Source organism: Hippichthys cyanospilos, chromosome 19, assembly GCF_059441005.1.
Source record: "Hippichthys cyanospilos isolate Australia breed blue-spotted pipefish chromosome 19, RoL_Hcya_1.0, whole genome shotgun sequence".
Classification (NCBI taxonomy): Eukaryota; Metazoa; Chordata; class Actinopteri; order Syngnathiformes; family Syngnathidae; genus Hippichthys; species Hippichthys cyanospilos.
This window is the reverse complement of record NC_142387.1, coordinates 12,341,048-12,364,849: the sequence shown is the minus strand read 5'-3', so window position 1 is coordinate 12,364,849 and position 23,802 is coordinate 12,341,048. Positions and strand designations below refer to the sequence as shown.

At 43.3% G+C, this 23,802-nt stretch overlaps 2 protein-coding genes across 3 annotated transcripts; one reads left to right on the top strand and one right to left on the bottom strand.

The window, feature by feature from the left end:
• Positions 1 to 7,345: 7,345 nt before the first annotated feature.
• On the bottom strand, positions 7,346 to 12,184 carry spice1 (spindle and centriole associated protein 1). 2 transcript variants are annotated; one of them, XM_088402622.1, is made up of 17 exons: positions 11,848 to 12,184; positions 11,565 to 11,612; positions 11,326 to 11,463; positions 11,150 to 11,252; positions 10,860 to 10,957; positions 10,493 to 10,563; positions 10,307 to 10,422; positions 10,106 to 10,231; positions 9,783 to 10,039; positions 9,580 to 9,711; positions 9,406 to 9,514; positions 8,882 to 8,977; positions 8,502 to 8,800; positions 8,212 to 8,395; positions 8,088 to 8,139; positions 7,661 to 7,724; positions 7,346 to 7,571 (listed from the first exon to the last, which is right to left on the bottom strand). In XM_088402622.1, exons 1-17 carry the CDS (start codon positions 11,947 to 11,949, stop codon positions 7,512 to 7,514), a joined length of 2,055 nt encoding a protein of 684 aa, XP_088258748.1. In that variant the 5' UTR covers positions 11,950 to 12,184; the 3' UTR covers positions 7,346 to 7,511. The 2 variants fall into 2 exon arrangements, with proteins under 2 accessions (XP_088258748.1, XP_088258749.1); XM_088402623.1 differs by having other exon boundaries at positions 10,106 to 10,216.
• Positions 12,185 to 13,336: 1,152 nt separating this feature from the next.
• Positions 13,337 to 22,524, top strand: shisa2b (shisa family member 2b). Its single transcript, XM_088402624.1, has 2 exons — positions 13,337 to 13,959; positions 21,377 to 22,524. The coding sequence occupies exons 1-2, from the start codon at positions 13,662 to 13,664 to the stop codon at positions 21,946 to 21,948; spliced, it is 870 nt and encodes a 289-aa protein (XP_088258750.1). The 5' UTR covers positions 13,337 to 13,661; the 3' UTR covers positions 21,949 to 22,524.
• Positions 22,525 to 23,802: the final 1,278 nt, after the last annotated feature.

The following is a 23,802-nucleotide window of genomic DNA, read 5'->3' as shown; positions in this document are numbered from 1 at the left end:
TTGCGAAACTAATAAAGGTTTATTCCATTCCATTCTTTTCTATTATACTAGACCCCCTCCTAGTTTACACACATACATATTCCCTTAACAGCCCCCTTCTCAATTCTTACAGAACAGAAAAACATACACACACACACAAAACAAAACAAGAAAAGATTCTGGCAGTGTGTTCTACTGGCAGACCTGTGGGGTCACCTACCGCAGACCCCCCCCACCTCACACTCCCTCCTCATTTCTCAGCAAACTCACACAAATCCATACTAAATGTGAACCTTTAATAGTGCGGGTTCAGTAGAAGTGGCACATGTGGTTGGTTAGACACTCCAAATGCAACCCAATTTCTCAGGAGGCCGGGAAGCTGTTCCGTGTCTTTCACATCATTGCCGTGTCCACCGCTAACCCCTCGCTCTGATTAGGATGCGCGTTCGCACACACGAAAGAGAACAGAATGAACGGCCAGATTTCTGGGTGGTTTTGGAGCTTTCTATTATCCGACACTGGAAGCCTTTCAGAAAGAATGAAGGATTTTTTTTCTCCTTACATACTGTCAAAATGATTTCAGGAAGCAAGAATTTTTGGGGGGGGGGGGGGGGATATGCCTCAAATGTCCAAGAACACATCAAGGCAGGGGTTGGAATTGAGATTCGAACCCTGGAGCTTTTGACTGTGAGGCAGCGTGAATCACTTCGCCATGACGATAAGGTGAGTTAATAAATGTCAACGCATTGACTGGCGTGGATGTTCATGCATGTTTGTCAAAATGTCTTCCCTGCAAAGCACACGAAGTGGTGATTTTTAGGGGGGGCGAATCAATTGCTCTCTTTCAGCTCAGTGTATCTGCCGCCGACGCATCCCGACCCAAGCGGGCCGTAGCCCGAGCCCAAGTGCCCATTACAGCGCCGCAAAGGCCCTTATTAAATGTATATATAGTCACGCTTCAGACCGTGAGACAGCCAGCTCTCGGGGAGGGACGGGAACGGGCCCAATCCAAAATGGCCCCGGCTTGCGTGGGCGGCGAGGCCGCGTCGGGTTTCACCGCGTCCGTGCCAGCAACACACACGCACGACGATAGACACACTCCTCCTCCTCACTGGCTCTCATTAGGAACATCTCACTTTAGGCTAGTGGTGTTATTTCAGTGTTTGTAGTTTGTTATGGGAGTGTGTGTGTGAGGAGAGAGGGTAGAAGGGGTGTGCGGCGTGGAGGAGGTGGGGGGGTGATTCCAGATGTGTTTTTTACGGCCCTGGCAGGGATGACAAGCAAAAAAAAAAAAAAAACTTGACGGGGGGGAGGAGAGAGGGCCCTCGGGGATGGAAGCGGGGAGAGCGAAGAGGAGGGGGGCGGGGTGAGTGAATTAGTGTTAGGTGGACATGGTAGTGTTCAGAGATTCTGGGAGAAGTTAAGTACAGGGACAGGCTTTAGGGCCTTGGGGAGTGAAATGGAAAGGGGGTAGGATAGGGGAGGGGGTGAAATTGCTTTTCCTGGCAAAATAACACTCGGCTTTATTGGCTCAGGTGTGCCGAGCTGTGAGCAAGTGTGTGTTTATGATTGCGTGTGCCATGGTACCATGCTGACGTGCTAACCGCTAGACCAGCGCTTCTCAAAAGGGGGTATGAGTTTCCCTGGGGATACATCAAGGCATTTTAAGGGGTACGTGAGATTTTAAGAGGCTTTTTGTAGGGATCAGCATATTTAATTCAATTATTTTTTTTGGACAGGGACCTTTTCAAAATGTATGCTTTTATATGGATGCACATTGTTATTAGTGATGCAATTTTCCAGCAGAGGAGCCAGAGATAGCACGAAAAATATAGTTCCAAGCTTAATAAATTCAACACAAATGTCACAGCACTCTAATTTTTTTTGGGGGGAGGGGGTTACGCAAGTATCAAAAAATTAAATTTAATGTCACAACAGGAACAGTAATGTTTCTTTTCAAATTAGTAGCAAATTAATTGGAACATGAAGGAACTTAGTGCAAAAAGGTTTTATAGTTACTGCTTTACAAAATGTTTTGTCCCTTATTGACACAATTTTCCAGCAGACAAGCTAAAGATATCACTACAATTGTAGTTCCGAGGTTTAATAAGTTAGACACTGATGGCAGAGCATCCTGGTTACACTAAAGTTGAGAACAAACATGGCCAACACTACACCGCAACGAGGCTCCAGGAGACTCCTGCTGTAGCTCGTTAGGTACGCTTGTTAATACGCGTCTGTTTTACGGTCTCGCTTCAAAGAATGACTCCACGTTTCATCTGCGGCTTACCTTCTGCAAGGCCAAGGGTGGGAGAAGAAGCCAAGGGAATTTGTCAAGGTTGAGAAGAGCGAAAACAGCTGCCAGGTCATCTTCTCCTGTCCACTGCAGGGACATAACTTGAGCTGTGTCTTCACTACAAGATGATGTCGAAATTCACAAAAAATGCATGTGAATGCTGAGAGATGACGTCAAATCAAAACAAACCTTTGAGCCGACAAAAGTGCATTATAGTAACACTCCATTTCGAATAAAGTCAGGCTAATGCTAGCGTAGTATTGTTAGCTCTACTATCACAACAGCAAATTTCATAATCATAAGCGATTATGAACAGCCATGCTCGAGAAGCACGATAAAAGGGGGGACTGAGACTCAAGTTTGGGATTAGTGACATGAGGCTATATTCCAATCTTGCTAGCAGTATTAACACTATATTTGCCGTCTTGAAAACGAAATGGCTTGGGATTTGATTGGCAGTAGTACCTGGATACAAGTTACATTCATTCACTTTCCAGCCTGGATGCAGTGGCCTATCATATTGCCTAGAACTCTAGTGGGATTAAATAAGATGTTCTTCACAGAGGATAAAGAATATATATGACTGTGAATGCTGTTGTCTGTCCTCAAGTGGTTCTGCATTTGTGTTGAGGGTTGAAACACAGCCAAATGCATGCCAATCACTGCATAAATTAGCATTAGCTAAACTAAGTCTTATTTCGATAAAACTTGTAAGCTAGGTTACTTGTATCTCAAAGCATCACTGTAGGAGATGCTATTCACAGCTTTTTATGCCTTTTTGCGCCGTAGCGATGACCGCTTACTCGCCCTCGTGTACTAGCTCACAATTCCTCCCCAAGCCTCTACATGCGCGGCAGGCACTCCAGGTCTGGAGAGCAAGGAATTCTGGGGGATCAGAAACAGATGTGCCCCTCTTTTCTTAACGCACACACAACGGCTGGCAGCGATTCAGAACCGGGACCAGGACCCAGCCGGAGCAACGGCCCAGCGTGACCCTGAGCTTGACCTGGTCCGGCGGCACCTCAGACAGGAAAGGGGCGCAATTGGCTTCAGCTGTGACCCCCCCAACCCCGCTTACTCATTAAGACAAACTGTTTTCAAAGGCAACGCCGCTTTCACTACCACTAAAGCCAACACCCCCGCAGCTCTGAGGGAAGGGGGCAACCAAATATGGAAGGATGGGGAAAGGAATGAGAAACAAGTCAAAAGTGGAGCAACGGGGCACAAGGGAGGCATTTTGGAGGGGTGGGGGGGGACAAAAGCTTAAGATGAAGGAGAAAGTGAGACAGAAAAAGGGCAAAGTGTAAAAAAATCCAGACTGAGGAAGGATTGGCCAGGAGGGGAGTTTTGGGGGGAATAAAAATTAGCCATATCACTTGCAGCTGTTGCATAGTTCCCAGAATGCACTGCAACTTGGCACAGGGCTCTTTAAATAAGACAGGGTGGTGTCATGGTTACGTCGGTGTCGAAACATCCACTACAGCGGCGGCGGCTTCCAAGCGAAGAGGGGAAAAAAAAAGATGACGGCTATGATAATGACAAATCGAGCCACGTAATCAGAAACAGAGCTGTTATTAAAATACATCACGTTTGAAATTCAGACGCTGAGAACTTAGGGTACTTTCAACCAGGCGAAGACCTTAACCCATTATGACAACCCACAATAAATAAAGGGATATAAAGTACAAGCACTTGTTAAAACTTCAAAACAACCCATTGTAAAATGACCCCCCCCCCCCACCCCAAAATGGAGATAGTGTGGTTCTCAATGTGTTAGCGAGGAAACAGAACTTTAGGGGACAATACTGCCTAAGAAACAGTAACAGGCTAAGCTAACATCCGCGCGTGTTTATTTTTGTCATTTCTAGGCGTGTATAATCTGCTCGACCACAGCAGCGGTTTAAGTCAGCCATATGGCAAGTAAGGAGGATGTCATGGACAGTATCGTGTACTGTACACAGAAAACTTTTACATTTTCAATTTTTTGAATTCGAAGAAATGGTCAAAAAATAAAAACAAAAATCGGTATATGGGCTAATATATTGGTTTCAATGTAGTTCGAACCGGCCAATGGGAAGACCGAAAAGTTATCTATCGGTATAACGGTCTGATGTGGTTTGAGTTTTTGTTGTTTCTGTGAATTCGGTTAACTTGAGTAGTCCAAGCTTTTATATATTACCTCGAATTCTTTGTCATTGATGACTTTTTCTTAAAAGGAAATGCCACGTTTACGGCACTGACAAGTTATTCTCACTGTAAAAATCAGTCAAGTCCCCACAAGAAACATATTGCGTCATACAGTCTCCAAATAAGACAAATCGAGTGCAATTGTAGTATATACACAAACACACACACATACTATAGCCTTGATGAAAATGCCTGTCATTGTGCGCCCTTATTTGCATATTTCATGTTACAAAGCCAAAGAAAACAAACTCTAAAGCTCTGAGTGTGTTTGTAAGTGAGAGTGGCAGGGCATGCTGAGGTAGATTAATAACAGCGCTCGCAGGGCGAGGTGATGGAAAAGTGGAAGGAAGGGAGGGGGTCTGTCTTTTCAGGGCTGACTGATGTGCATCCCAAATTGATTTATGAAAACGGCCCTTAATCAATTAAGTGTGGAGAAAGAGGAAGAAAAAGCACATCTCAGTGGGGGGAGTAACAGAGAGTAGTCTTGGGGGTGGAATCGCTGCGGGAACGAGTGTGAATGACTCCTTTTTTTTTTTTTGGAATGCTTCTGAGGGATGCCAGAGTGGGCCACAGGTGTCCGACACATTGGATGCCACGTTTTGTACTGCGGTAGAAAACACTCAGACACTCAATGGGGCTGATCTGAGCATCCATCATGGACTGCGAGTGTTGTGTGTAAAGTTTAAAATTGGCTTTCCTGGATATCGCGTTGTAGCGTATCAAAACAAAAAACGCTCAATAAAGATAGATAGATCTAACAGCCTGTTAATACTCGATCTTGATGGATGGATGGATGATAGATAGATAGATAGATAGATAGATAGATAGATAGATAGATAGATAGATAGATAGATAGATAGACAGACAGACAGACCTAACAACCTGTTAATGCTCGATCTTGATAGATAGATAGATAGATAGATAGATAGATAGATAGATAGATAGATAGATAGATAGATAGATAGATAGATAGATAGATAGATAGATAGATAGATAGATATAGATCTAACAACCTGTTAATGCTCGATCTTGATAGATAGATAGATAGATAGATAGATAGATAGATAGATAGATAGATAGATAGATAGATAGATAGATAGATAGATAGATAGATAGATAGATAGATAGATAGATAGATTTTTAAAATAAAGTTGGAGATGGTTTTCATCCTTGCATGGGACAAGTGGAAGTATTTTAAAAAGCCCTTCCCCTGCTTGGCCCATTGTGTTAAGATAGGCATGTGTATGTGTAAGTGTGTGTGTGTCGGGGGGGTTTCATGCTGAGAGATCGTTTCTCCTGGCTGTCAGAGCTCTATCTGGGTTCCAGCCGGAACTAATCAACTCCAAAAGGCCTCCCCATTACCCAGGGTGCAATGGGCCGCAGGCCGGGGGCTGGCCGGTGGGAAAGCGATATGACGCCCCTCCCCGACCCCCGAATGCTGGCTCTACACACACTCACACACGTATAGTCCACGCACATACAACGCTCCCACTGTTTGACGCCGAAGCAATAATAAACACTTGCGATAATATTTTCACAGCAAGCAATGGGCCGCTTCAGATCAGAAAGTTGCACAGCTGCAGAAGACACGCCTGCGCGCACAGGCACACGCGCACAAATACCAAAACACACACTCCATTCAAAACATTCCATTCGAAATCCAAACTTGAGATATTCTCATACAGTCGGTTCAAGAATTTTTTTGCCTATCGTGTGGTAACTTCAAAATAAAAAAATAGTATCTGCATATTTTTTTTTAAATCTGAAATTGCTATATCAGCACCAAAATGACTCCAAGGCAGCTGTTTGATTGCTGTAATGTCTCCCTCTAGTATCAGAACGGTCATTGCAAGCCGATGGCAAAAATTTCAATTACTTCAGACATTTACCGGTTTAATGTAGTATTCAAAGTATAACAGCAAAATACAACTATTAGTTTTTTTTACATCCATTTCATTTTCTTTTCATAGTTTAAAGCAAACCAAGCTTCCAAAAAAAACACAAGACCTCATTTAAAACACGATTTGCTACCTACATTAACTTTTATACATTGTTTGTTTACAGAATAATGTGCTGTCTGAATACTATTTTAGCATCTATTCTTATAGTATCTCATAGGATAGGGTGAATATTTTCCAAAACGGAATCTTTTGTGGACTAAAAGACGAGCGCAATGTGTGCTTTGAACCATGACGACGTGCGAGTGTGTGTTTTGCAAAGTGGCTTGGACCTCCTTCACAGGGGTGAAGTGGGGGCACATGGAAATGAATCTATGAAAGCTACCCCCATTCATCCCGTGCAATCGGAAGTATGACTTGTATTGAGTTCTAAATCAAATTTATAATACAAACAGCATAGAGGCTATTATCATACTTCATCATGAAACATGTTTGTGTTTATCTGTAAATAAAATGTATTTTTTTTTATGTGTTCCTGTGGTGATTGGGGGGCGGTGGGGGGGGGTGCATTGAGAGGCACTCGGATGGGGTTAATCCCCATTCACCCTCGCCCTTCACTTACTCGTCGGGTCACAATGAGCTCTGGCCTGCCATCCACCCCCGCACCCCCATTTTTTTTCTAACTCCTTTGGATTTCACTACATTGAGTAAGTGCATGTCAAGTTGTCGCACTTCGGGATTGCAATAAAATATTATACAAAGATGTAGATCGGAATTCATTTCGCTCAAGAATCAATAAGACTACACTTACTAATGATTGTTTGGATGACTCCATGTCGCCACCTGCTGAATTTCTACCGCACTGCATCACCTCTTGACTCCCTGCACACACTCGAGATGTCTTCAGTTGTCAGAATTATCGGTAGTCACGGTTATCAGCGCGCTGCAAAAAAAGCGACCATGTCAAAACGAGACAGCTAATCAATTGAATGCTGCACAACAAAGAAAATTATTTATTTGTTGAAAGTGGAGCTCAGGGTTAATCAAAACAGAACTACCTTCATGTCTAATCATAAAAATTAAACGTTAATAAGCATGCGATAATTTAAGAACACATTTAATGATGGTATTTAAAAAAAGTCCTCTTCTGGTCATCGAACGTGAGCCGAGAGAGCGAACCAGGCGTCCTGGACTTGCTGCTCGTCCGTTTGCTGTGAATGGACGACATGTTCATATGCAACAACTGAGCACATAAGAGACATCATTTGTTTTGATTTTTGGTGTGTGCATGCATGTTTACCTTTGGGCTTTCATCCTTCTGCGCCTGTTCATAATGCCGAGAATATGCTTGTGACCCAGCTGATCTATAAACTCAAGAAAAAAAAGAGGGAATAAAAATCCCAAATCACATAGAGTGATCCAGTTTTTCTTCTACCTCTTAGGCAATCAGCTTTTAATGCTTTAGCATTTTACGAGTTAGACAGAGGTTTTGTTTTGCTGTTTAAAACAGTTCACAGGTCCAAATGAATTTATTTACAACATTTTACTTGAGTCTCAAAATTGAGATACAATGGATGGAGTCTTGCATTTGAGAAGGCTAGCTGTGGTTTGACAGTGCCTCTGAATCTTCGCCCTGCTTTGTTCTGTTATGGATAGGTAAACCTACAGTATAATGCAAATATACCCCCTCGAATTGTAGTGTGTTTAAATGCGTGTCTCCAGCTCACCGTCTGTCACCGGACGGCATCGGGACACACCCACCAACACTTTCACTGCCACCTTTGTGAAAACACAGGCATCGCTTACAATCTACACTATTATAACAAACGGCATGAATGCCGAAGAGTCTACCTGATGGTTGCGGGCTGAAAGCCGAGGGGGGCACGGGGGAGCCGGACGGGGACACTTGGGCGGAAAGGGTCTGCTTTTGCTGCTCGATGAGCTCCAGCAATCGTCCTCTGGCTGCTGCGTTTTGCCGATTGAGCTCTAGAAGGCGCTGCTGCACACTACTGATGCTGGTGGTATTCTGAGAACCCTGCAACAAAGCAGATGTCCTATCAGAGGCCTTTTTATTATGTTCTCAATTCAACAAATGATATTTGCATTTTATTTTGAGGAGAAAAAATGCATATATAGTGTACCTGGCTGTTTACTTGTTCAACGTGTGGATTGAGCATGCTAGCGCTCTCACGCCGCGAAATCCTGTCAGGCGGCACTGTGCCCGTGCCGACGGAAGCCGGGCGCTTCTGCTCGGCGCCGCTTCTGCTAGGTGCCTCACAGGTGTCTCGGGCTGGGCCAAGCTGGGCATTGATCGAATCTCTGAGTCGGCAGAGCTCTGCGATTTCAGCCTCCAAGGCATCAGGAGAGAGTAGCGACGTGAGGGGGATACTGGAAGCCAAGCTGTGGGCTTTAGGATGGTTGCAGATGCTTTGATGTGTTTCTGTGGAAGATTACTTTTTAGTTTTGTTTTTTACCCCAATGGAATAAGTAGCACACGTAGTTAACAAATAAATGAAGTTACCAGGAATTGGTTGCCAGGCATCTCCCTGTCCAGGTGAGGAAAGTCGGTTGGCGGGAGACACGGAAACAGGTGGTTGCTTGGCAACTGGCTGTTGAACTGGTTGGACAAGGACACTTCTTTAGGTAAAATAAATGAAGGATTATAAAGTAATATTTAAAATGGCAAATTCACTGACAGCTCTTGTATTGGAGTGCATTGACCAGGGATTTTCAAGTGGTACAATTACTCCCTCTAGCGGTGTGGAAAAGAATCACCGCTTGAAGATGCTTCAGTTGTGGTAAACGCCTAATTTCAATGTTTACATTTCATACTTATGATCTTTTTATTTTATTTTCATGTAAATGAAGACTTTCATGTAGTTTAGTTTACATTTTTGCACTGGTTATATTTTTGAGGAGGGTTTGGTCGATGTAGTGTCATATCTTAAGTCTGGGGTATTTCAACTTTATTCCTGAGCTGTTGTTTTTCTCATATCATCTCGATTTTTGTCATCTCCAAATTGAAATCCAAAACACAATATGAACCTGTTGCTACGACATCAGTGCCTTGGGGTTGGTTGATATGCGTCGCCATTGCCGACACCAGCGAGTCGAGCTTCCTCTCCAGCTCTGCTGTCCGCTCCTGCAACTGTGCCTGCGTATAAGTAAAGAAATGAGATCAGAAGATAGCTTGTGTGGAAAATGGCCACTGCATCGCACCTGCAGGGATGATGTTTCCTCTCTCAGAGTCATGGTCTCTGCAGTGAGAGCATCAATTAAGCTTCGCTGCTCTTTGAGCTTCTCCTCCAGCTTTCGTTTCTCCTCGGTCACACTCTCAGCGTCATGTTCTCGCTAAGGAAAAAAAAAATATTCATCCATCGATCAATCGAAAAATGTTTAGCCTTTTTTTTTTTTAACAGTACATTTTTGAGGAGCTGAACCAGACGTGACAGAGCTGAGACCAAAGCCACGGAGAAGCCCGTCAGGCCTTGTGTCGGGCGTTGCCGACTCTGCGGCAACGTTTGCGGACTCAGGGAATCCAAGTCCAACTCCACTTGGGCCAGCATGGTCTGCAGCAGCCCTAGGCCGGACTGTTCCCCGTTGAGGGACACCACTGAGGAGCCGTTCAGCTCTGAGGTCTTGCAAGCACGCTTCCTGGTCCTGGCAGAGCGACAGCTGCCTGAATGACAACAGCAGAATTTATGTACAGTTGTATTCAAGATAACATTTCAAGATTTTTGGTTACCTGGCCGCCCGGGAGAAAGGTCAGGGTTGAGGACTTGCGAAACCAGCAAAGAAGGGTCCTCAACGGCTTCCTCCATGTGGTTTTGTCTGGAGCGGACACGTTGGACTGCCGCTGTGGCATTTAGTGCTAAGATCAAAACCAGGCTGATTTTACATATGGACATTTAAATCCAAGATTTATAGAAAAAAAAAAAAAAAATACCTGTTTGGGCTGGCGGTCTGCGGGGCGTTTGAGGACTAGTAAATCTTTGCTCAGAGACGCCATGATGAATTCTTTGGCGCTGATGCCCACCCATCTTATTTTTTAACTTAAGTTTACTGAAAAAGAATAAAATACATAGTTGTGTGAATGTGTCTGTCTTAAATCAACCATTTACATTGTGACTACCTCTGGAGTAGTCCTCCCTTTGCAGGCTCTTCATCACTGTAGTTATAGTCATCCTCTGATTCAAGTATAGCCTGAAATGATGTTTTTTGTTGTTTGTTGAGAAATATACAAATTACAAGTGCAAAATCAACAGCCACAACATTGTGCAGCCAAATCCGGAACTGTGAATTACAATATATTACATATTCATAATGAATAACCAAATACATGAGCATTTCAATGTCCTACATTATTTATTCATGCACAAATAATACATGTCTTGTATATATTTGAATACATAGTCAAATATGTTCTTAAATCACCTCAAATTTGTCATTTTATATTGATCAAAGCCAAATAAACACTCCTTGGACACCAGCTCACACACCTGTTGATCCAACAAGGACTCATTGAGGGATGACATCTCAGTGGATGTTTGGAAAGATGGAGAGTGAAAATTTGGAGCCATCGTCACGCTGGGATGTCCTACGAATTCACATGACATTTTCTAGTTAGAAATGTCAGTACAAAAAAAACTGCTAAAGAAATTATGCTAACCAGCCAAAGGGATAATTTCATCATTTATATGCTTATATTTAAATTATAAGTTTTCAGATATCATGGGCCCTTAAGTACGTGATTGAAAATTTGCGGAATGTGGCATGATAATAATTCTACCAGTGTGCCTGTGTGGTAGGTCTCCAAATAAATCATGGACTACAGCCAAGGCTCTGTCGGAGCGGGCCAGCACATCCTCCAGCAGCAACTTGTCAGAAAACACCTGAAAACCAATCCATTAAAATTTACTTAACAAAAAATATATAATTAAGTATATAATCTTAACAATAGCATGCCTCTCTCATGATTGTGTGACTGGTCTTATCCAAAGGACTACATCCAGCCTGCCTGAGGCGAGATTTCAGTGCCTTTTCTCGCATCTCCCACTGAGCGGCGGGCTTGTTGTGCGACTTGTGGATCTCGTGGCGATATTTCTGAACACACACAAGTAAAATAAATCGTTACCTGATGTATTTATGCTTAAAGATAGTTTGTAAAGAATTTGAAAAAAAAAAAAAAGTTTAACTAGCCTCACCAGCTCTGCAGGGGTCAGCTTGTGCACAGATAGGTCACTGACCGTGCTCTGAAAACAAAACATTGCTTCTTAAGGTGTGAAATAGTGACTCCTCAAAGTCATACAGTCATTTTTGTTTAATCATATTATTCAGTAGTTTCATATTTACGGCCATAGTTTTTTAACATGTCATGTTAGTGGCAGATTATGCAGCGTTCCGACTAACGAACACGTCCAGGTTACATCAAAACTGTCGTAATCCGAGGAACCATCAATACTGACAGAAAAGTTTATATGTACTCACCACCCACTCTCTCTTGGGAGGAGGTGCTGTCTTCTTGGCACGAAGTGGCTTTTTCAAGCCCTTGCCATGTTGCGTTCGACATCCTCCTCTAGCTAAAGACATGTTCGATAAAGTGCAATTTGAAATGGATGTCAATGAGTTAGCATTAGCATTTGCTAGTAGCGACTTTCACGGTGAGCTAGCGAATATTTAAAGTTTGCGTTTTCTAAAAAAGAAAAAAAGTAAACGTATGCCAATACCGACGATAGTTTTCCAAGTGATGGTTTATTTAAATATTTAAAAACGTCCCAAAATGGCAGGCGAGTTGCTCGCTTCAAATACGTCTTTAATGATTTGTTGTGAGTTTTTCAACCGTCCCGCGCCACTTCCCTGTACTTGTCGTCATGTACACAAAAGAGGATGATGGGACATGTAGTCATTGCACCTGTTTATAAAAAGTGCCAGTTTTAACGCAGTTTTTTTTTTTTTTAACAGATATCATGTTGTCTCGCCAAAACGGATAAACGTGATGATATACCATACACATAGTTTCTAATCCTCTGTATTTAGTGTGATTTTTACAACGGTTGCGCCTTTGCGTCAAGTGCATGATGGGAAATGTAGGAGTAACAGTTAAACATTCGTAACTTTTGGGGCGCTTAAAAAAAAAAGATTAAAACACGTGTACTTCTAAAATAAATACTGAAATCGGCAGCGAGTCCAAATGCAAGCTATTTCGTTGTCGGTTTTTTTACGACTTCGTGTAGTTGTTGCTAAGGACGCCGCTTGAGGCCAAAAGCTTTGTGGGTCTTGACATGCAATGTCTTCCGGAAGCTTTTGCACTCACAATTAAAAATAAATACAAACCATTCGACGAAGAAAATAAATAGAAGCAGAGATACAGTAAAACTACAATCTTATATTGTTTTATTCGTAATTTGCGGTGCAACGCTCTTTCGCCTTTCTCGCACTAAAAGCATGATGGGAAGTGTAGTACTTGGTGACGGGAACGCGTCTGACGCTTCTTTTTTTTATCCTTTTACTTAAATGTCTAGTTTTAGCTTCACAGAGGTACGGCTGCACTCATGTTAACTTTGGATACACGTTAGTAGTTAATGTGCTTTTTATGAAACAACCTAAATTGTCTTTTATAAAACACGAGTGATTTGAAGTGAAGTGTGCACATTCGTACACTAGATGACAGCATTCCAATTCAAATGAAACTTCCGGGACTTGCATTTACTTCAAAAAAGTTACGTGAGTAATTGATTCAGGTATTATTTCAGTTAATTATTTTCCACAAGCTAATATGTGAACGAAGCAACGACGGTCAACTTTATTAGGCAAAAACCTCTAATGCAATTCGACTGGCGCTGTTCTACCTGGCCAGTTGTCACAGCGATTTTTTTTTTCTCCACGCCCCACTTGTGACGCAAAGTAGGATGTCCCGGCCGCATCATCTTGTATTGACCCAACAGGACTTGGACTTTACACTTACTCTGTTCCTGTTGGGACGCTCCAGCAACATGCAAAGCGTGCAACTCCCGTTTGCAGCAGCCGGTCACAGAAGCCCACGGAACCTCGGAGAACACATCGGAGACTCTTCTTCTTTTTCCCAAGACTGGAATTAACGCAAAGAACTCTCACTCGGAGACTTAACTCGATCCTGGGAGGATACTCGCGTGGAGTCATTTTTGGTGACGCAATTACGCACGGGAATTCTCAAACAAATGCCAGCGCCTAAGCGGTGCATCACGCCTTTTCTGAAATCCCAAAGTTCCCCTCATAGTCTGGGTGAATCCTAGCGGCGGGTCTTGCTTTCTCTCCCCCGCAGGATGTGGGCCGGAGGACTCCCGGCCAACGTGGTCGTGACCCTTCTGCTGGTCACCATCGACGTGCACGCCAGTGGGGAGTACTGCCACGGATGGCACGATGCCCAAGGAGCGTGGAGGGAAGGCTTCCAGTGCCCGGAGAAGATAGACGGCGTGGACGCCATCATTTGCTGCGGAAAGTGCGAGCTGCGCTACTGCTGCTCCAGCACGGACGCGCGGCTGGACCAGGGAGGCTGCGAAAACGACAGGCGGGCCCTGGAACCCGGAGCCGAGGGAAAGGAGAACAAGGACTCCGATGCGGGTAAAAATATGTGCACGCGCCTCTTACTCATCACAGGGAATGAAAGTCGTTGGGGGACTTGAAACATGACGAAAATAATTTCGAAATAATCTGTTACACATTACTAAGGGGTAATAGACTACAATTTTGATTTTGCACCTCCAAGATGTCAAAATAATGATTTTTAGGAACTATTAGAGAAGAGCAGTAAGCGCACCCCTTCTACGTCAGCCTACTCACCTTCAAAAAAAGAAGAAGAAGAAATAAAACTTCTTTGGACAGAACTGACAGGACTGCTTTTTTCCTCTAATTTTTCGGTCACAAAACCTCAGCGTGCTTACACAGTAATAACAAAAATTGACGACTTTTATACCCCCCCCCCCAAAAAAAAAGAATCTGTGGCACATCCCCTTCAGCCTCTCCACAATGTAGCTGCACCCCTCCTTGCACTACAAGCCCTTAAAGATATAAAATTTACATTTTTAGAACTTCTAAAGAGCAGTTTCCTCTCCGCTTTGTCAGTCACGCAAACTTTGCAACATTCAGACAAAAGTTGATGCACCCCCTTAACCCTTACACACACTAAAAACTCAAATTGAAGAATTTTACAACCAATTTTGCCCCCAAATTTCCCAAACTTTTTTTCAGTCACCACTCCTTTCACAGTTGACGCACTACATCGCACATGCACAACCCTTAGAAAAATAAAAACAGAGGTTTTTCAATTCTCAAAGAACAGTTATTTCCTTTTTTTAGCCGCGCACCACCATTTACGCACCCAATTACCTACACACAGACCCTAAAAAAAGTACAAGCTTTTTGGATAAGTTTTAACCTACGCACCCCTTGCAACATCCCAATTAATTGGTGCACCCCTTCTACTGTTCACATTAGAAGTTTTAAGCTTGCCAACCTCCTTCAATATCCCAACAAAATTGGCGCACCCCCCTTCACATATCCTTAAAAATAGTGAAACAAAAATGTACGCTTTTTGGGTACTTTCCTGAACGCTTTAAGCCGCAAAACTCTTTTAATGTCTTGACAAGATTAGGCGCACCCCCGCTTCTCTACACACTTATAAAAATAGTTCAAATACAGCCTTGCACTAATGTTCTGCCAGAACCGGCGCACCCTTCCTGTCCAACAAAAAACAAGAAGCTATCTGGATGTGTTGTCTCGAAATACATCTGAAGTAGGATTATTCTGACTCTCACGAGGTCTTAAGATTGGATTTTGCGTGATTACACGCTCCCGCTTTCCTCCCATGAAGCGCACCCTTGTTGAGAGGCGCATCAGCTGCCGGCAGGTTGGCAGCAACAGCTGCACACCAGACAGCAGAGTGGGAAAAACAGCTACGTGGGATTCCCAAACGGTACTAAAGTGTACTTTTAAAAATAGAATAGCGTTTGTCGCTCGCTGCCCGATTCAAGTCGGGACTTGAAGAGGATCGCGGACGGTCGCTCAGGCGGAAGGTGCTGACAGCTCGACCCGTCAAAACATATGCAGCCTTCTCAATTCAACTTTTATTTTGAAATTTCTCCAACTTAAAAGCCCTACACATAAATATATTTGGAATTTCTGAAAGGTTTTACGTCTGTCGATATTTCATCATGACAGGTTGCCACGCTGTTGGATGTGAGATAAACTCACACCGGTTTTGGATTTCGTATCTGGAAACAGACAACACATGCTTAACACTAAAATCTATGAGCGTGATGACAGGGCGGACGATGACAGGATCGACATTTTTAGCTAGTGTTAGCGTCTGTTGAGAGCGTTGTGTAGCTTAAAGGGACAGTGTGTAAGACTGAGATAGTTTTTCATTAAAAATGAATAAATTAAATGATTGTAAATTTCAAAAACTTGCAAATGAACGTGTTCTTAATAAACAACGGTTGGTATTTCATCATGACAGGGTGGACAATTGGTTTTAGGTGGATGCTACCCTGGTAGAAATTATTAAAGCTTGTAAGAGGAACTGAAAAGAGACAACACATGTTAAACACTCAAATCTGTGAGCTTGGTGACAGGGTGGACAATGACAACATCGACATTTTTGGCTAATGTTAGCATCTGTTGACCGCATAGTGAAGCTAATACCAAAAAGCTTGCAGGATGACTGTTGTTTTGACAAATATAATTTGAGTTTCTGAGAGGTTTTACATCAGTAGATGTTCCATCATGACAGGGTGGACACTGGTTTTAAGTAGATGCCATGCAATTAGGTATTAGCTGACTATACATGTTAAACACCAAAATAGATGAGCTTGCTGAAATGGTGGACAATGACAGGATTGACATTTTTAGCTCATGTTAGAATCTGTTACGCGCATGGTGGCGTTTAACTCGCCAAAAAAGCTTGCAGGGTGACTGCTGTTTTAATAAATATAATTAGAAAGTTTGAACGTTTAAATCTGTTATTTTATCACGACAGGGTGGACCTTGGTTTTTAAGTAGATACTGTGCTCTTCAAAAGAAGTACAGTATTGGGTATGCGCTCACCAGTTTTCATAAAAATGAATTGGAAGCAGACAGAGCTTGCTGACAAGGTGGACAATAACAGGATAGACTTTTTTGGCTAATGTTAGCATACTGTATGTTGAGCAGTATGTTCACCATCTGCTGAACAGTTGGCAAGGTGACTGATGTTTTCATCATATTTGGAATTTCTGAATGGTTTTACATGTGTTGATATTTCACTATAAGGTGGACATCGGTTTTAAATAGTTATGTTGGTAGAAATTAGTATTGGTTAAGATTTTCGCTCCTTTTCAAAACTTACAGAGCAAAATCTGAGGTTCCTGACAGGTTTGATTCTGACTCCAAATACATTTTTGACTAATTTTAGGATTTAGTGAGCACGCGGGGAACTTGACTCAACAGTGAGAAAACTAACTGTACTGTCTTAACCCATGTGCACACACTTTGCAAACTTTACACACTGCATTTTTTAAAATGTATTAACACCCACAAAAAATGAAAAATTGGTATGGTCTGTCTTTGTAGCCAGTAAAGTGAAAATGACACTTTAAGACATAGCCATTGACTGATCTCTACCACCACCTACTGTCTTGAGGTGAAACACGAGTCAACAAATAATTTTCTGTTTGCTGACATAGATTGACCGCCGCTCAATGGAATGTTGCAAAAATCGCAGGAAAATCAATGTCGTAAAACCTATTAAAATGCATCTCAAAAATTGTAACTATAATGGCTTTATATGGTCCAAAATTTGGACAATGAATATTTTGGTACACTAAATCTCGCACGTCTAGCTGCAATCACATAGAAATGTCAGAATCGTTGCATTTTGAAATTTGACATGTTATAATCATCTGCTGGAAATTTCAGCTCCCTTGTGTTTTTTTTACATGGATACTTTTATGATATAACAAAAAAAATCAAAGGAATTTCCATAATTTGTAACATAATACCACAAGGGGTAATACATATATTTTCAATTTATAAAATGTCTTTATGCAACCACTTTGCAACATAACTGTGCTGTTTGACATAAATTTTGAAAGATTTGTATATCAACTGATATTTCATAATGACAGAGTGGACATTTTAATTGAAAACTGTAAAAATTCTAGGACTAATGTCGTAAAATAGTGTTTATATTCAGAAAACGAGCGTCTTGCATGTCCGGCTTTTTACCTGAGCCGTATTTGTGATCACCGCAGGAACTGCTGTATACATTTCAACCGCTGGCTTCCGGCCAACCTTACATTCCCCCCCCCCTCCCTCCTTACCTCGTACAAGGCTCAGTTGCATTTTATCCATTTTCCTACGCTTTACAGGCTATTAATCACTCAAGGCAAGGAATACACAGAGCAGCTTTGATGACTAACAGGCAGGACGTTATTAATGTGCTCCGCCACGGGGAAACATGTGGCGTTCAGGCAACGGGAGAAGGCCCAGGGTTCGAGCTACCCCTGTTCCGAAAAGTGGGGCGGCGACAGGTGTGGGACGGGGGCTAGGAAAAAATATATTTGTATATTTCAGCTGCGTACATCGGAAGAGACTTAGAAGTCCTTTTATCAGACTATGTTTATCAGCTGTGACGTGAATTTTAACCTTATAAAAGTGGGGGAAAATCTCCCGCGCGGTTCGGGCATCTGTGGCTGGTTAGTCGAGACCAAACCGTTCAGATTTACAGATTAGGAGGCTTACCTTTATGTGTGCAGACAGATAGGTTAGCAGGCCAGCAGATGCTAATGCATCGTGGTATGAAAGGAGTTCCGTGACATCGACAATTCATCAAATTCAATAAGACTAAGCAAAACATTTACCGTAATCCCGCAAATATAAAGCACGCTTTTTTTATCCTAAAAATGAGGGGCAAAAGTATGAGTGCGTCCTATGGTAATTTAAAGATTTGATTTTCCTCACAAGGGGGTGTGTCAAATGTTACCAAGGCTTCCATAAATCTAGTTTAATGCCGTGATGGGAACAGTAGATTTTTCTTTTCAAATGAAGAGTAAATGAATTGAAACAAGAAGCGGTTTCTTGCTAAAAAAGACCTACAATCATTCAAATGTTCAGCCTCTTGACTATAAATATTCTCAGATGCCTTTTCAAAGACGTCTTTGTAAGTTTGCATTTTTAGCTAATGTAACATCTTCTAAACAGATGGCAACCCCTTTAGAACATGCCGTTGTTGTTTCACAAAGATTTTGAAATTTATTAAAATAAAAAACACACACTACACTAAAATAATATAGAATTCCACTAATTCAGATGACTTACACATTTTATGTGAAAAGCGGATTGATTATCATCGTTCTAAATCACAACAAAACAGATGATTTATTATTAAAAAAATATCCTTAGTTGCTGCCATACATTAATATGAAACCCCTGATAAAGAATACAATTGGATGAGAGTGGGTAAAAGCATAATGTTTGGCGCCCATATAAGTCCAGGAACGGAGGCCAGTGACCCCCCCCCCCCCAGGGACATTACCCCTATATATGTAGCCATAACAGACTTATCGAGAGTTCCTGTGAGAAGCTGTTTATTGGGGGCGAGGTGTCGGGTGAGATATGTTAGAAGTTGACACCTCGCTTCTGCTTTCGGTGTCACCTGCCCTCCTACTTTTGAAGTCCCAAGCCACGCAAGCGGTAATCTTTGCTAATACTCCTTTGCTTTCGATGGGCATTGAGAGGGGGCGAAAAAAAAAGGCTCCAGACAAAAGGAAACTGGAGCTTCCTTCACGTTACGCCCCGTAATACTCCCTCAGAATGGAAAATAACTGGGGGGGGGGGGGGGGGGGGGGGGGGGGGGGTAAATGTGACACTTGTGATGTAACATGGACGTTATTTTGGTTGTAGACACTAAAAATGCCCCCTTTATAGGATGATTTAAAGTTGTTTTTCATGTTATTTAAAGGCGAGGTCGTCTCCCAAAAGTTTCGAACCGATTATATATTCCAAACAGACCCATTAGTCTCGTTTTTAGCCATTTCAGGGGCGGCCATTTTGTGCTGTCGACTAGGTGTAACTAATGTCCAATCATGGCTGAGCTTACAAAAGTCAGGTGACCAAACTCATAAAACAGGTGAGGCGCGATTGGCTGTTTTCTGAGGGCATCATTTTCAGTAGACAGGAAGTTGAAAAATGGCCAAAAAACGGAGGATTCTGCTGCTTAATTGATATTCCAGAGGCAATAAAATGAAAATTAAGATATTGATATATTCTAATTCTATACTTGATGACCTTTAAGATGACATATAACACACGGAGTTTGGCTGTTAAAGTCCGCTGGATGCTTTTAAAATTTATTTTAGGGGTTATGCCCCTTTAGCCCCGCTCTCTGCTCTCTTCTTCTGTGGTTTTTGCGCCTTGTCGTTTCTGTTAGAAAAGCCCGCATAAACATGAAATACACTATTAGCCGATAATTCTGGACTTATGGCTGGACTTATTGGCCTTAAGATCTGGCGAAGCTGGCAAAAGTTGTCTCGTTCTCCAGTTGCTCTTTTTGGATATAAAAGTCAGCCAGACGAGACGGGCGCGCTTCTTTGATTTTCATTAAATCATTGGACGCTGAATGCCTTCTTTTCTTCAAGCACAAGCCAAGCGCTGCAAAGTCCGGCCAGGAATAACTGGCTCAAGAATGTCACCACCCCCCACTACCCCAACACACACACACACACACACACACACACACACACACACGCAAATACCGAGCTTACACTAACTGGCCATTTCACTAGGCACACGTTTTTTTTTGTTTTGTTATAAAGACTGATTTAAAAGTATGCGGACCACTTCGGTATTTTTTTTCGAGTTGTGTTCAGTGTAAGCTGTCAAGATGTTGAACTGGGTGTGCAAGCTTTAAAAGTTTTGGCTTGCCGTCTCCACGGTGTTTACAGAGGAGAAGGGTGTGTCCTAGTCTAAAGGGACGGCCAAAAGAATTTAGGAAAGACCCCAGTAAAAGTCCCCAGTAAAAATTTTAAGTCTTATAAGGCGCACCTAAAAGCCTTCAATTTTCTCAAATTTGACAGTGCGCCTTATAATCTGGTGGCTCCATCTAGTGGATGCATAACGCAAGCCCAGCCACTGCTCTAGCTTCTATTCTATGCACCTTATAATGTGGTGCGCCTTATATATGAAAACAATTTTTAAAAAGGCCATTTTTTGACGGTGAACCTGATGATCCATATCGCGCAGAGAATATGATACTAAAAATGCTTTGTTCTACCTTTTCATTGGGAGGGAATAGATTGTTGAGTTTGCTAGAGGGAGGGCTGCGCCGCTGTGGGTGCGATCGGTCGACTATGATTGTGGACATTCAAAGCTTTCTCAAAAATGTTTATTTGAGAATCAAACAACGTAAATGTGCCTGAATGAGCTAATTTCCGCTAATTTTGTCTGCATCCCCTTGGAACATGCAAAACATGGCCGAAATATGAGTAAAATTGATGGACCTTCAAAATAAAATTCACTCTGTTGTGTCTTTAGCAGATGTGAAAATCACTACAAACTTTGCCAGCTACCCGATAACATATTGTTCACACGCAGAATGGCGTACAGGGGACACAGCGGGGCGCCGAGGATTAGATGAGATCAAAACAAAGTCCACAAGTGCTAATGAGAGTCTCGGACTCCCTGGGAAGCAAATCCCGCCGCACCTTTCAGTCCAAACAGGGCAAGCGCTTTGAGTTCTTGTCTTGGCCAATCAGCACTCAGCTGCCATGAGAGGCAGGAAGTAGCTTTTGGACTTAAATGTTGTAGTAAGGTAATAAATTTGATTTTACGTGTATCAGGACATCCTTACTAGATCAATGTATATATCTGGTATCGGTATCAGAACGTACTTTAGGCTAATATATCAGTATGGTATCAGAAAGGAAAATAATGTATCAGGGTACCCCTACTAGATGGTATCGGTAACCGGGTATCAGCGGTCTCTTAACGTCATCTCCTTCCACAGTTCCCATCTACGTCCCGTTCCTGATCGTGGGTTCCGTGTTCGTGGCCTTCATCCTGGTTGGCTCGGTGGTGGCCATGTGCTGCTGCCGCTGCCTGCGCCCCAAACAAGAGCTGGCGTCGGCGGCGGCGGGCGGCACCGCCACCGGGGGGCGCCTGCTGGAGACCATCCCCATGATGTCCAGCGCCGGCACTTCCAGGGGCTCGTCGTCGCGCCAGTCCAGCACGGCCACGTCGTCCAGCTCCTCGGCCCCGTCCGGCGCCAACCCCCGCCCGGGACCGAGCGCCCCCCTGGTGCGGGCGCAGGCCTCCTGCTGCCTGCCGCCCGACGCCAGCGTCTTCGTCAACATGCCCACCAACTTCTCCGTTCTCAACTGCCAGCAGGCCACCCAGATCATGCCCCATCAGGGACAGTTCCTGCATCCGCAGTACATCGGCTACGCCCACCCGGTGTCCCCGACCTTCATGGACCCCACCCAAGGCGGGTATAGACCCCTCCAGTCCCCTTGCCCCCCCCCTCAAGCTGGAGGCTCCAGTGTCGCCAGCGAGCAGAAATACCCTCCGGTGACGGTGTGACGACTGGTCCGGCTCCACCTGCGAGGACCCCGGCGCACCCCCGCCCCGTTCCGAGGACTCCCGGTGTTGGGTGTCCAGCTCGGTTTACCAACGGGGGCTCGGAAAAATACTTGCAAGTATGAAAGATGTGTGTGTTCGCGCCAGTGTTGACTGGGGTGATTTATGCTGCGCGTTTGTAAGGTGTGTGTGTGTGTGTGTGTGTGTGTGATGGCGAGCGCAGACGCGCTCCCTACAGACTATTTAAACGCTAATGAAGTGAGCGCGGCGCACGGAGCGTGACGCTCCAGACTGTTTTCCCCGACGCCGACCCGGCGTGAGAAAGCGCCGACGTCACCCGAAGGATGGCGAGGCGGCGCTTTGAAGACGATACATCCCCCGCGCACCCCCCCTCCCACGAGGTGTGTTACTGGATTTAACACTTGCACAGTTCAGTGCGCGCGGTGAGAAAACAAGCGGTCGCCTTGAACATGGAGGAATGTGCAGACGGTTTGCACCGCGGTTTGTATCGCCGGTGGTGCGCAAGTGCCATTTTTTTAATTCAACGTGGAACCAAATAAAAAAGACGAGTCGTTTTCAGGGAGCTTCTGTATCTTGTTTGATAACTTTAACAATCAAAATACACACACAAAAAAAAGCCTTTTGGATATTTTTACAATTATTCACACCCCCGGCGCACCTCCTCTCCCCATCCAAAACTTGTTGTTTTTTTTTTTTTTTTTCAGATACTTTCAAAAAAGTCTCTCACAAACCTTTAAAGTCACACATCCTTCTTTGGCTTCTAAGAGTTGGCGCACCCCCTATTGACCTGACCCACCAAGAAAAAACAGCAAAGTTTTTTTGAGACACAACCCATTTAACATATCAACAAATTGGCTCACATATACCAAAAAAAAAGCCAACAGAAAACAACAAACAAACTTTTTGTCATGTACTTCCTTAAACAACAAATTGGCACACCTCCTTGACAAATAACTTATCCTCAACAAAAGATTTAGAGTTATCATTTGCAATTTTTTTTAAAGCCAGGCATCTTTGTCAATGTTCTGACAGTTGGCACACCCCCTACCATGCAAAAAGTCAAAACCTTTAGGACATTTTCACAACAATTATTTTCACTTTTTTTTTTTTTTAAGCTAGCACATTCGTTTTAACACCTGACAAAGATGTCGCACCCCCTCTACCGTGCAGAGCTCCTTAAAAAAAAAAGTCAAAAAGTCTTGTAGATACTTTTAGAGCAGTTTATCGCAAACTTCCAAGGCCACACATGACAAAACTTAAAAACTCGACTATTGGCGCACCCCCCTACTCTACTGTAGTCCACCCTGTCTCTCAACTCAACGAGCTCTAATAGCTTGTTCACCATTTTCTGACAAATTCTTAATCCTCTTGCAACACACTAATGACGCATTGGCAGACGGCTCAACCGCCCACAGCGGACGCTGGAACAAATTGCCGTCACATCATCAGCCGTCCTTAGAGGGACGGAGAAGAACGGGGAGGAGGAGGTGCGATTTTGGCAGGGCGCAAACTTACAGTTAAGTAGCTCCGGGACTGGATGGATTCTCCATACTGCGGCAGCTGCAAGTCCAGGAAGGTGGGTGGGAAAGGCATCTCCATTTGGACACGAAAAATTTGGAGGGGTGGGGGGGACATTCATTTTAAAGGTCACTTGATGCTGAGTGTATGTATATATATATATATATATATATATATATATATATATATATATATATATATATATATTAGGGGTGTGCCCAAAGTTCAATTCCTGATTCAAGATCGATTCAGAATCGCTTGAAAATATCCATAAATTCACGATAAGAAATAGTTTCATCTTATTTTGTACTATAAATT

What these genes read in the sequence shown, in the direction of transcription:
- spice1 (XM_088402622.1), bottom strand. Translation starts at nt 11,949, where the DNA reads ATGTCTTTAGCTAGAGGAGGATGTCGAACGCAACATGGCAAGGGCTTG. An exon ending in CTCCCAAGAGAGAGTGGGTG is followed by an intron (nt 11,613 to 11,847) that starts GTGAGTACATAT and finishes TTTTGTTTTCAG; the next exon opens with AGCACGGTCAGTGACCTATC. An exon ending in CCTTTCTCCCGGGCGGCCAG is followed by an intron (nt 10,040 to 10,105) that starts GTAACCAAAAAT and finishes GTTGTCATTCAG; the next exon opens with GCAGCTGTCGCTCTGCCAGG.
- shisa2b (XM_088402624.1), top strand. Translation starts at nt 13,662, where the DNA reads ATGTGGGCCGGAGGACTCCCGGCCAACGTGGTCGTGACCCTTCTGCTG. An exon ending in GAACAAGGACTCCGATGCGG is followed by an intron (nt 13,960 to 21,376) that starts GTAAAAATATGT and finishes CTCCTTCCACAG; the next exon opens with TTCCCATCTACGTCCCGTTC.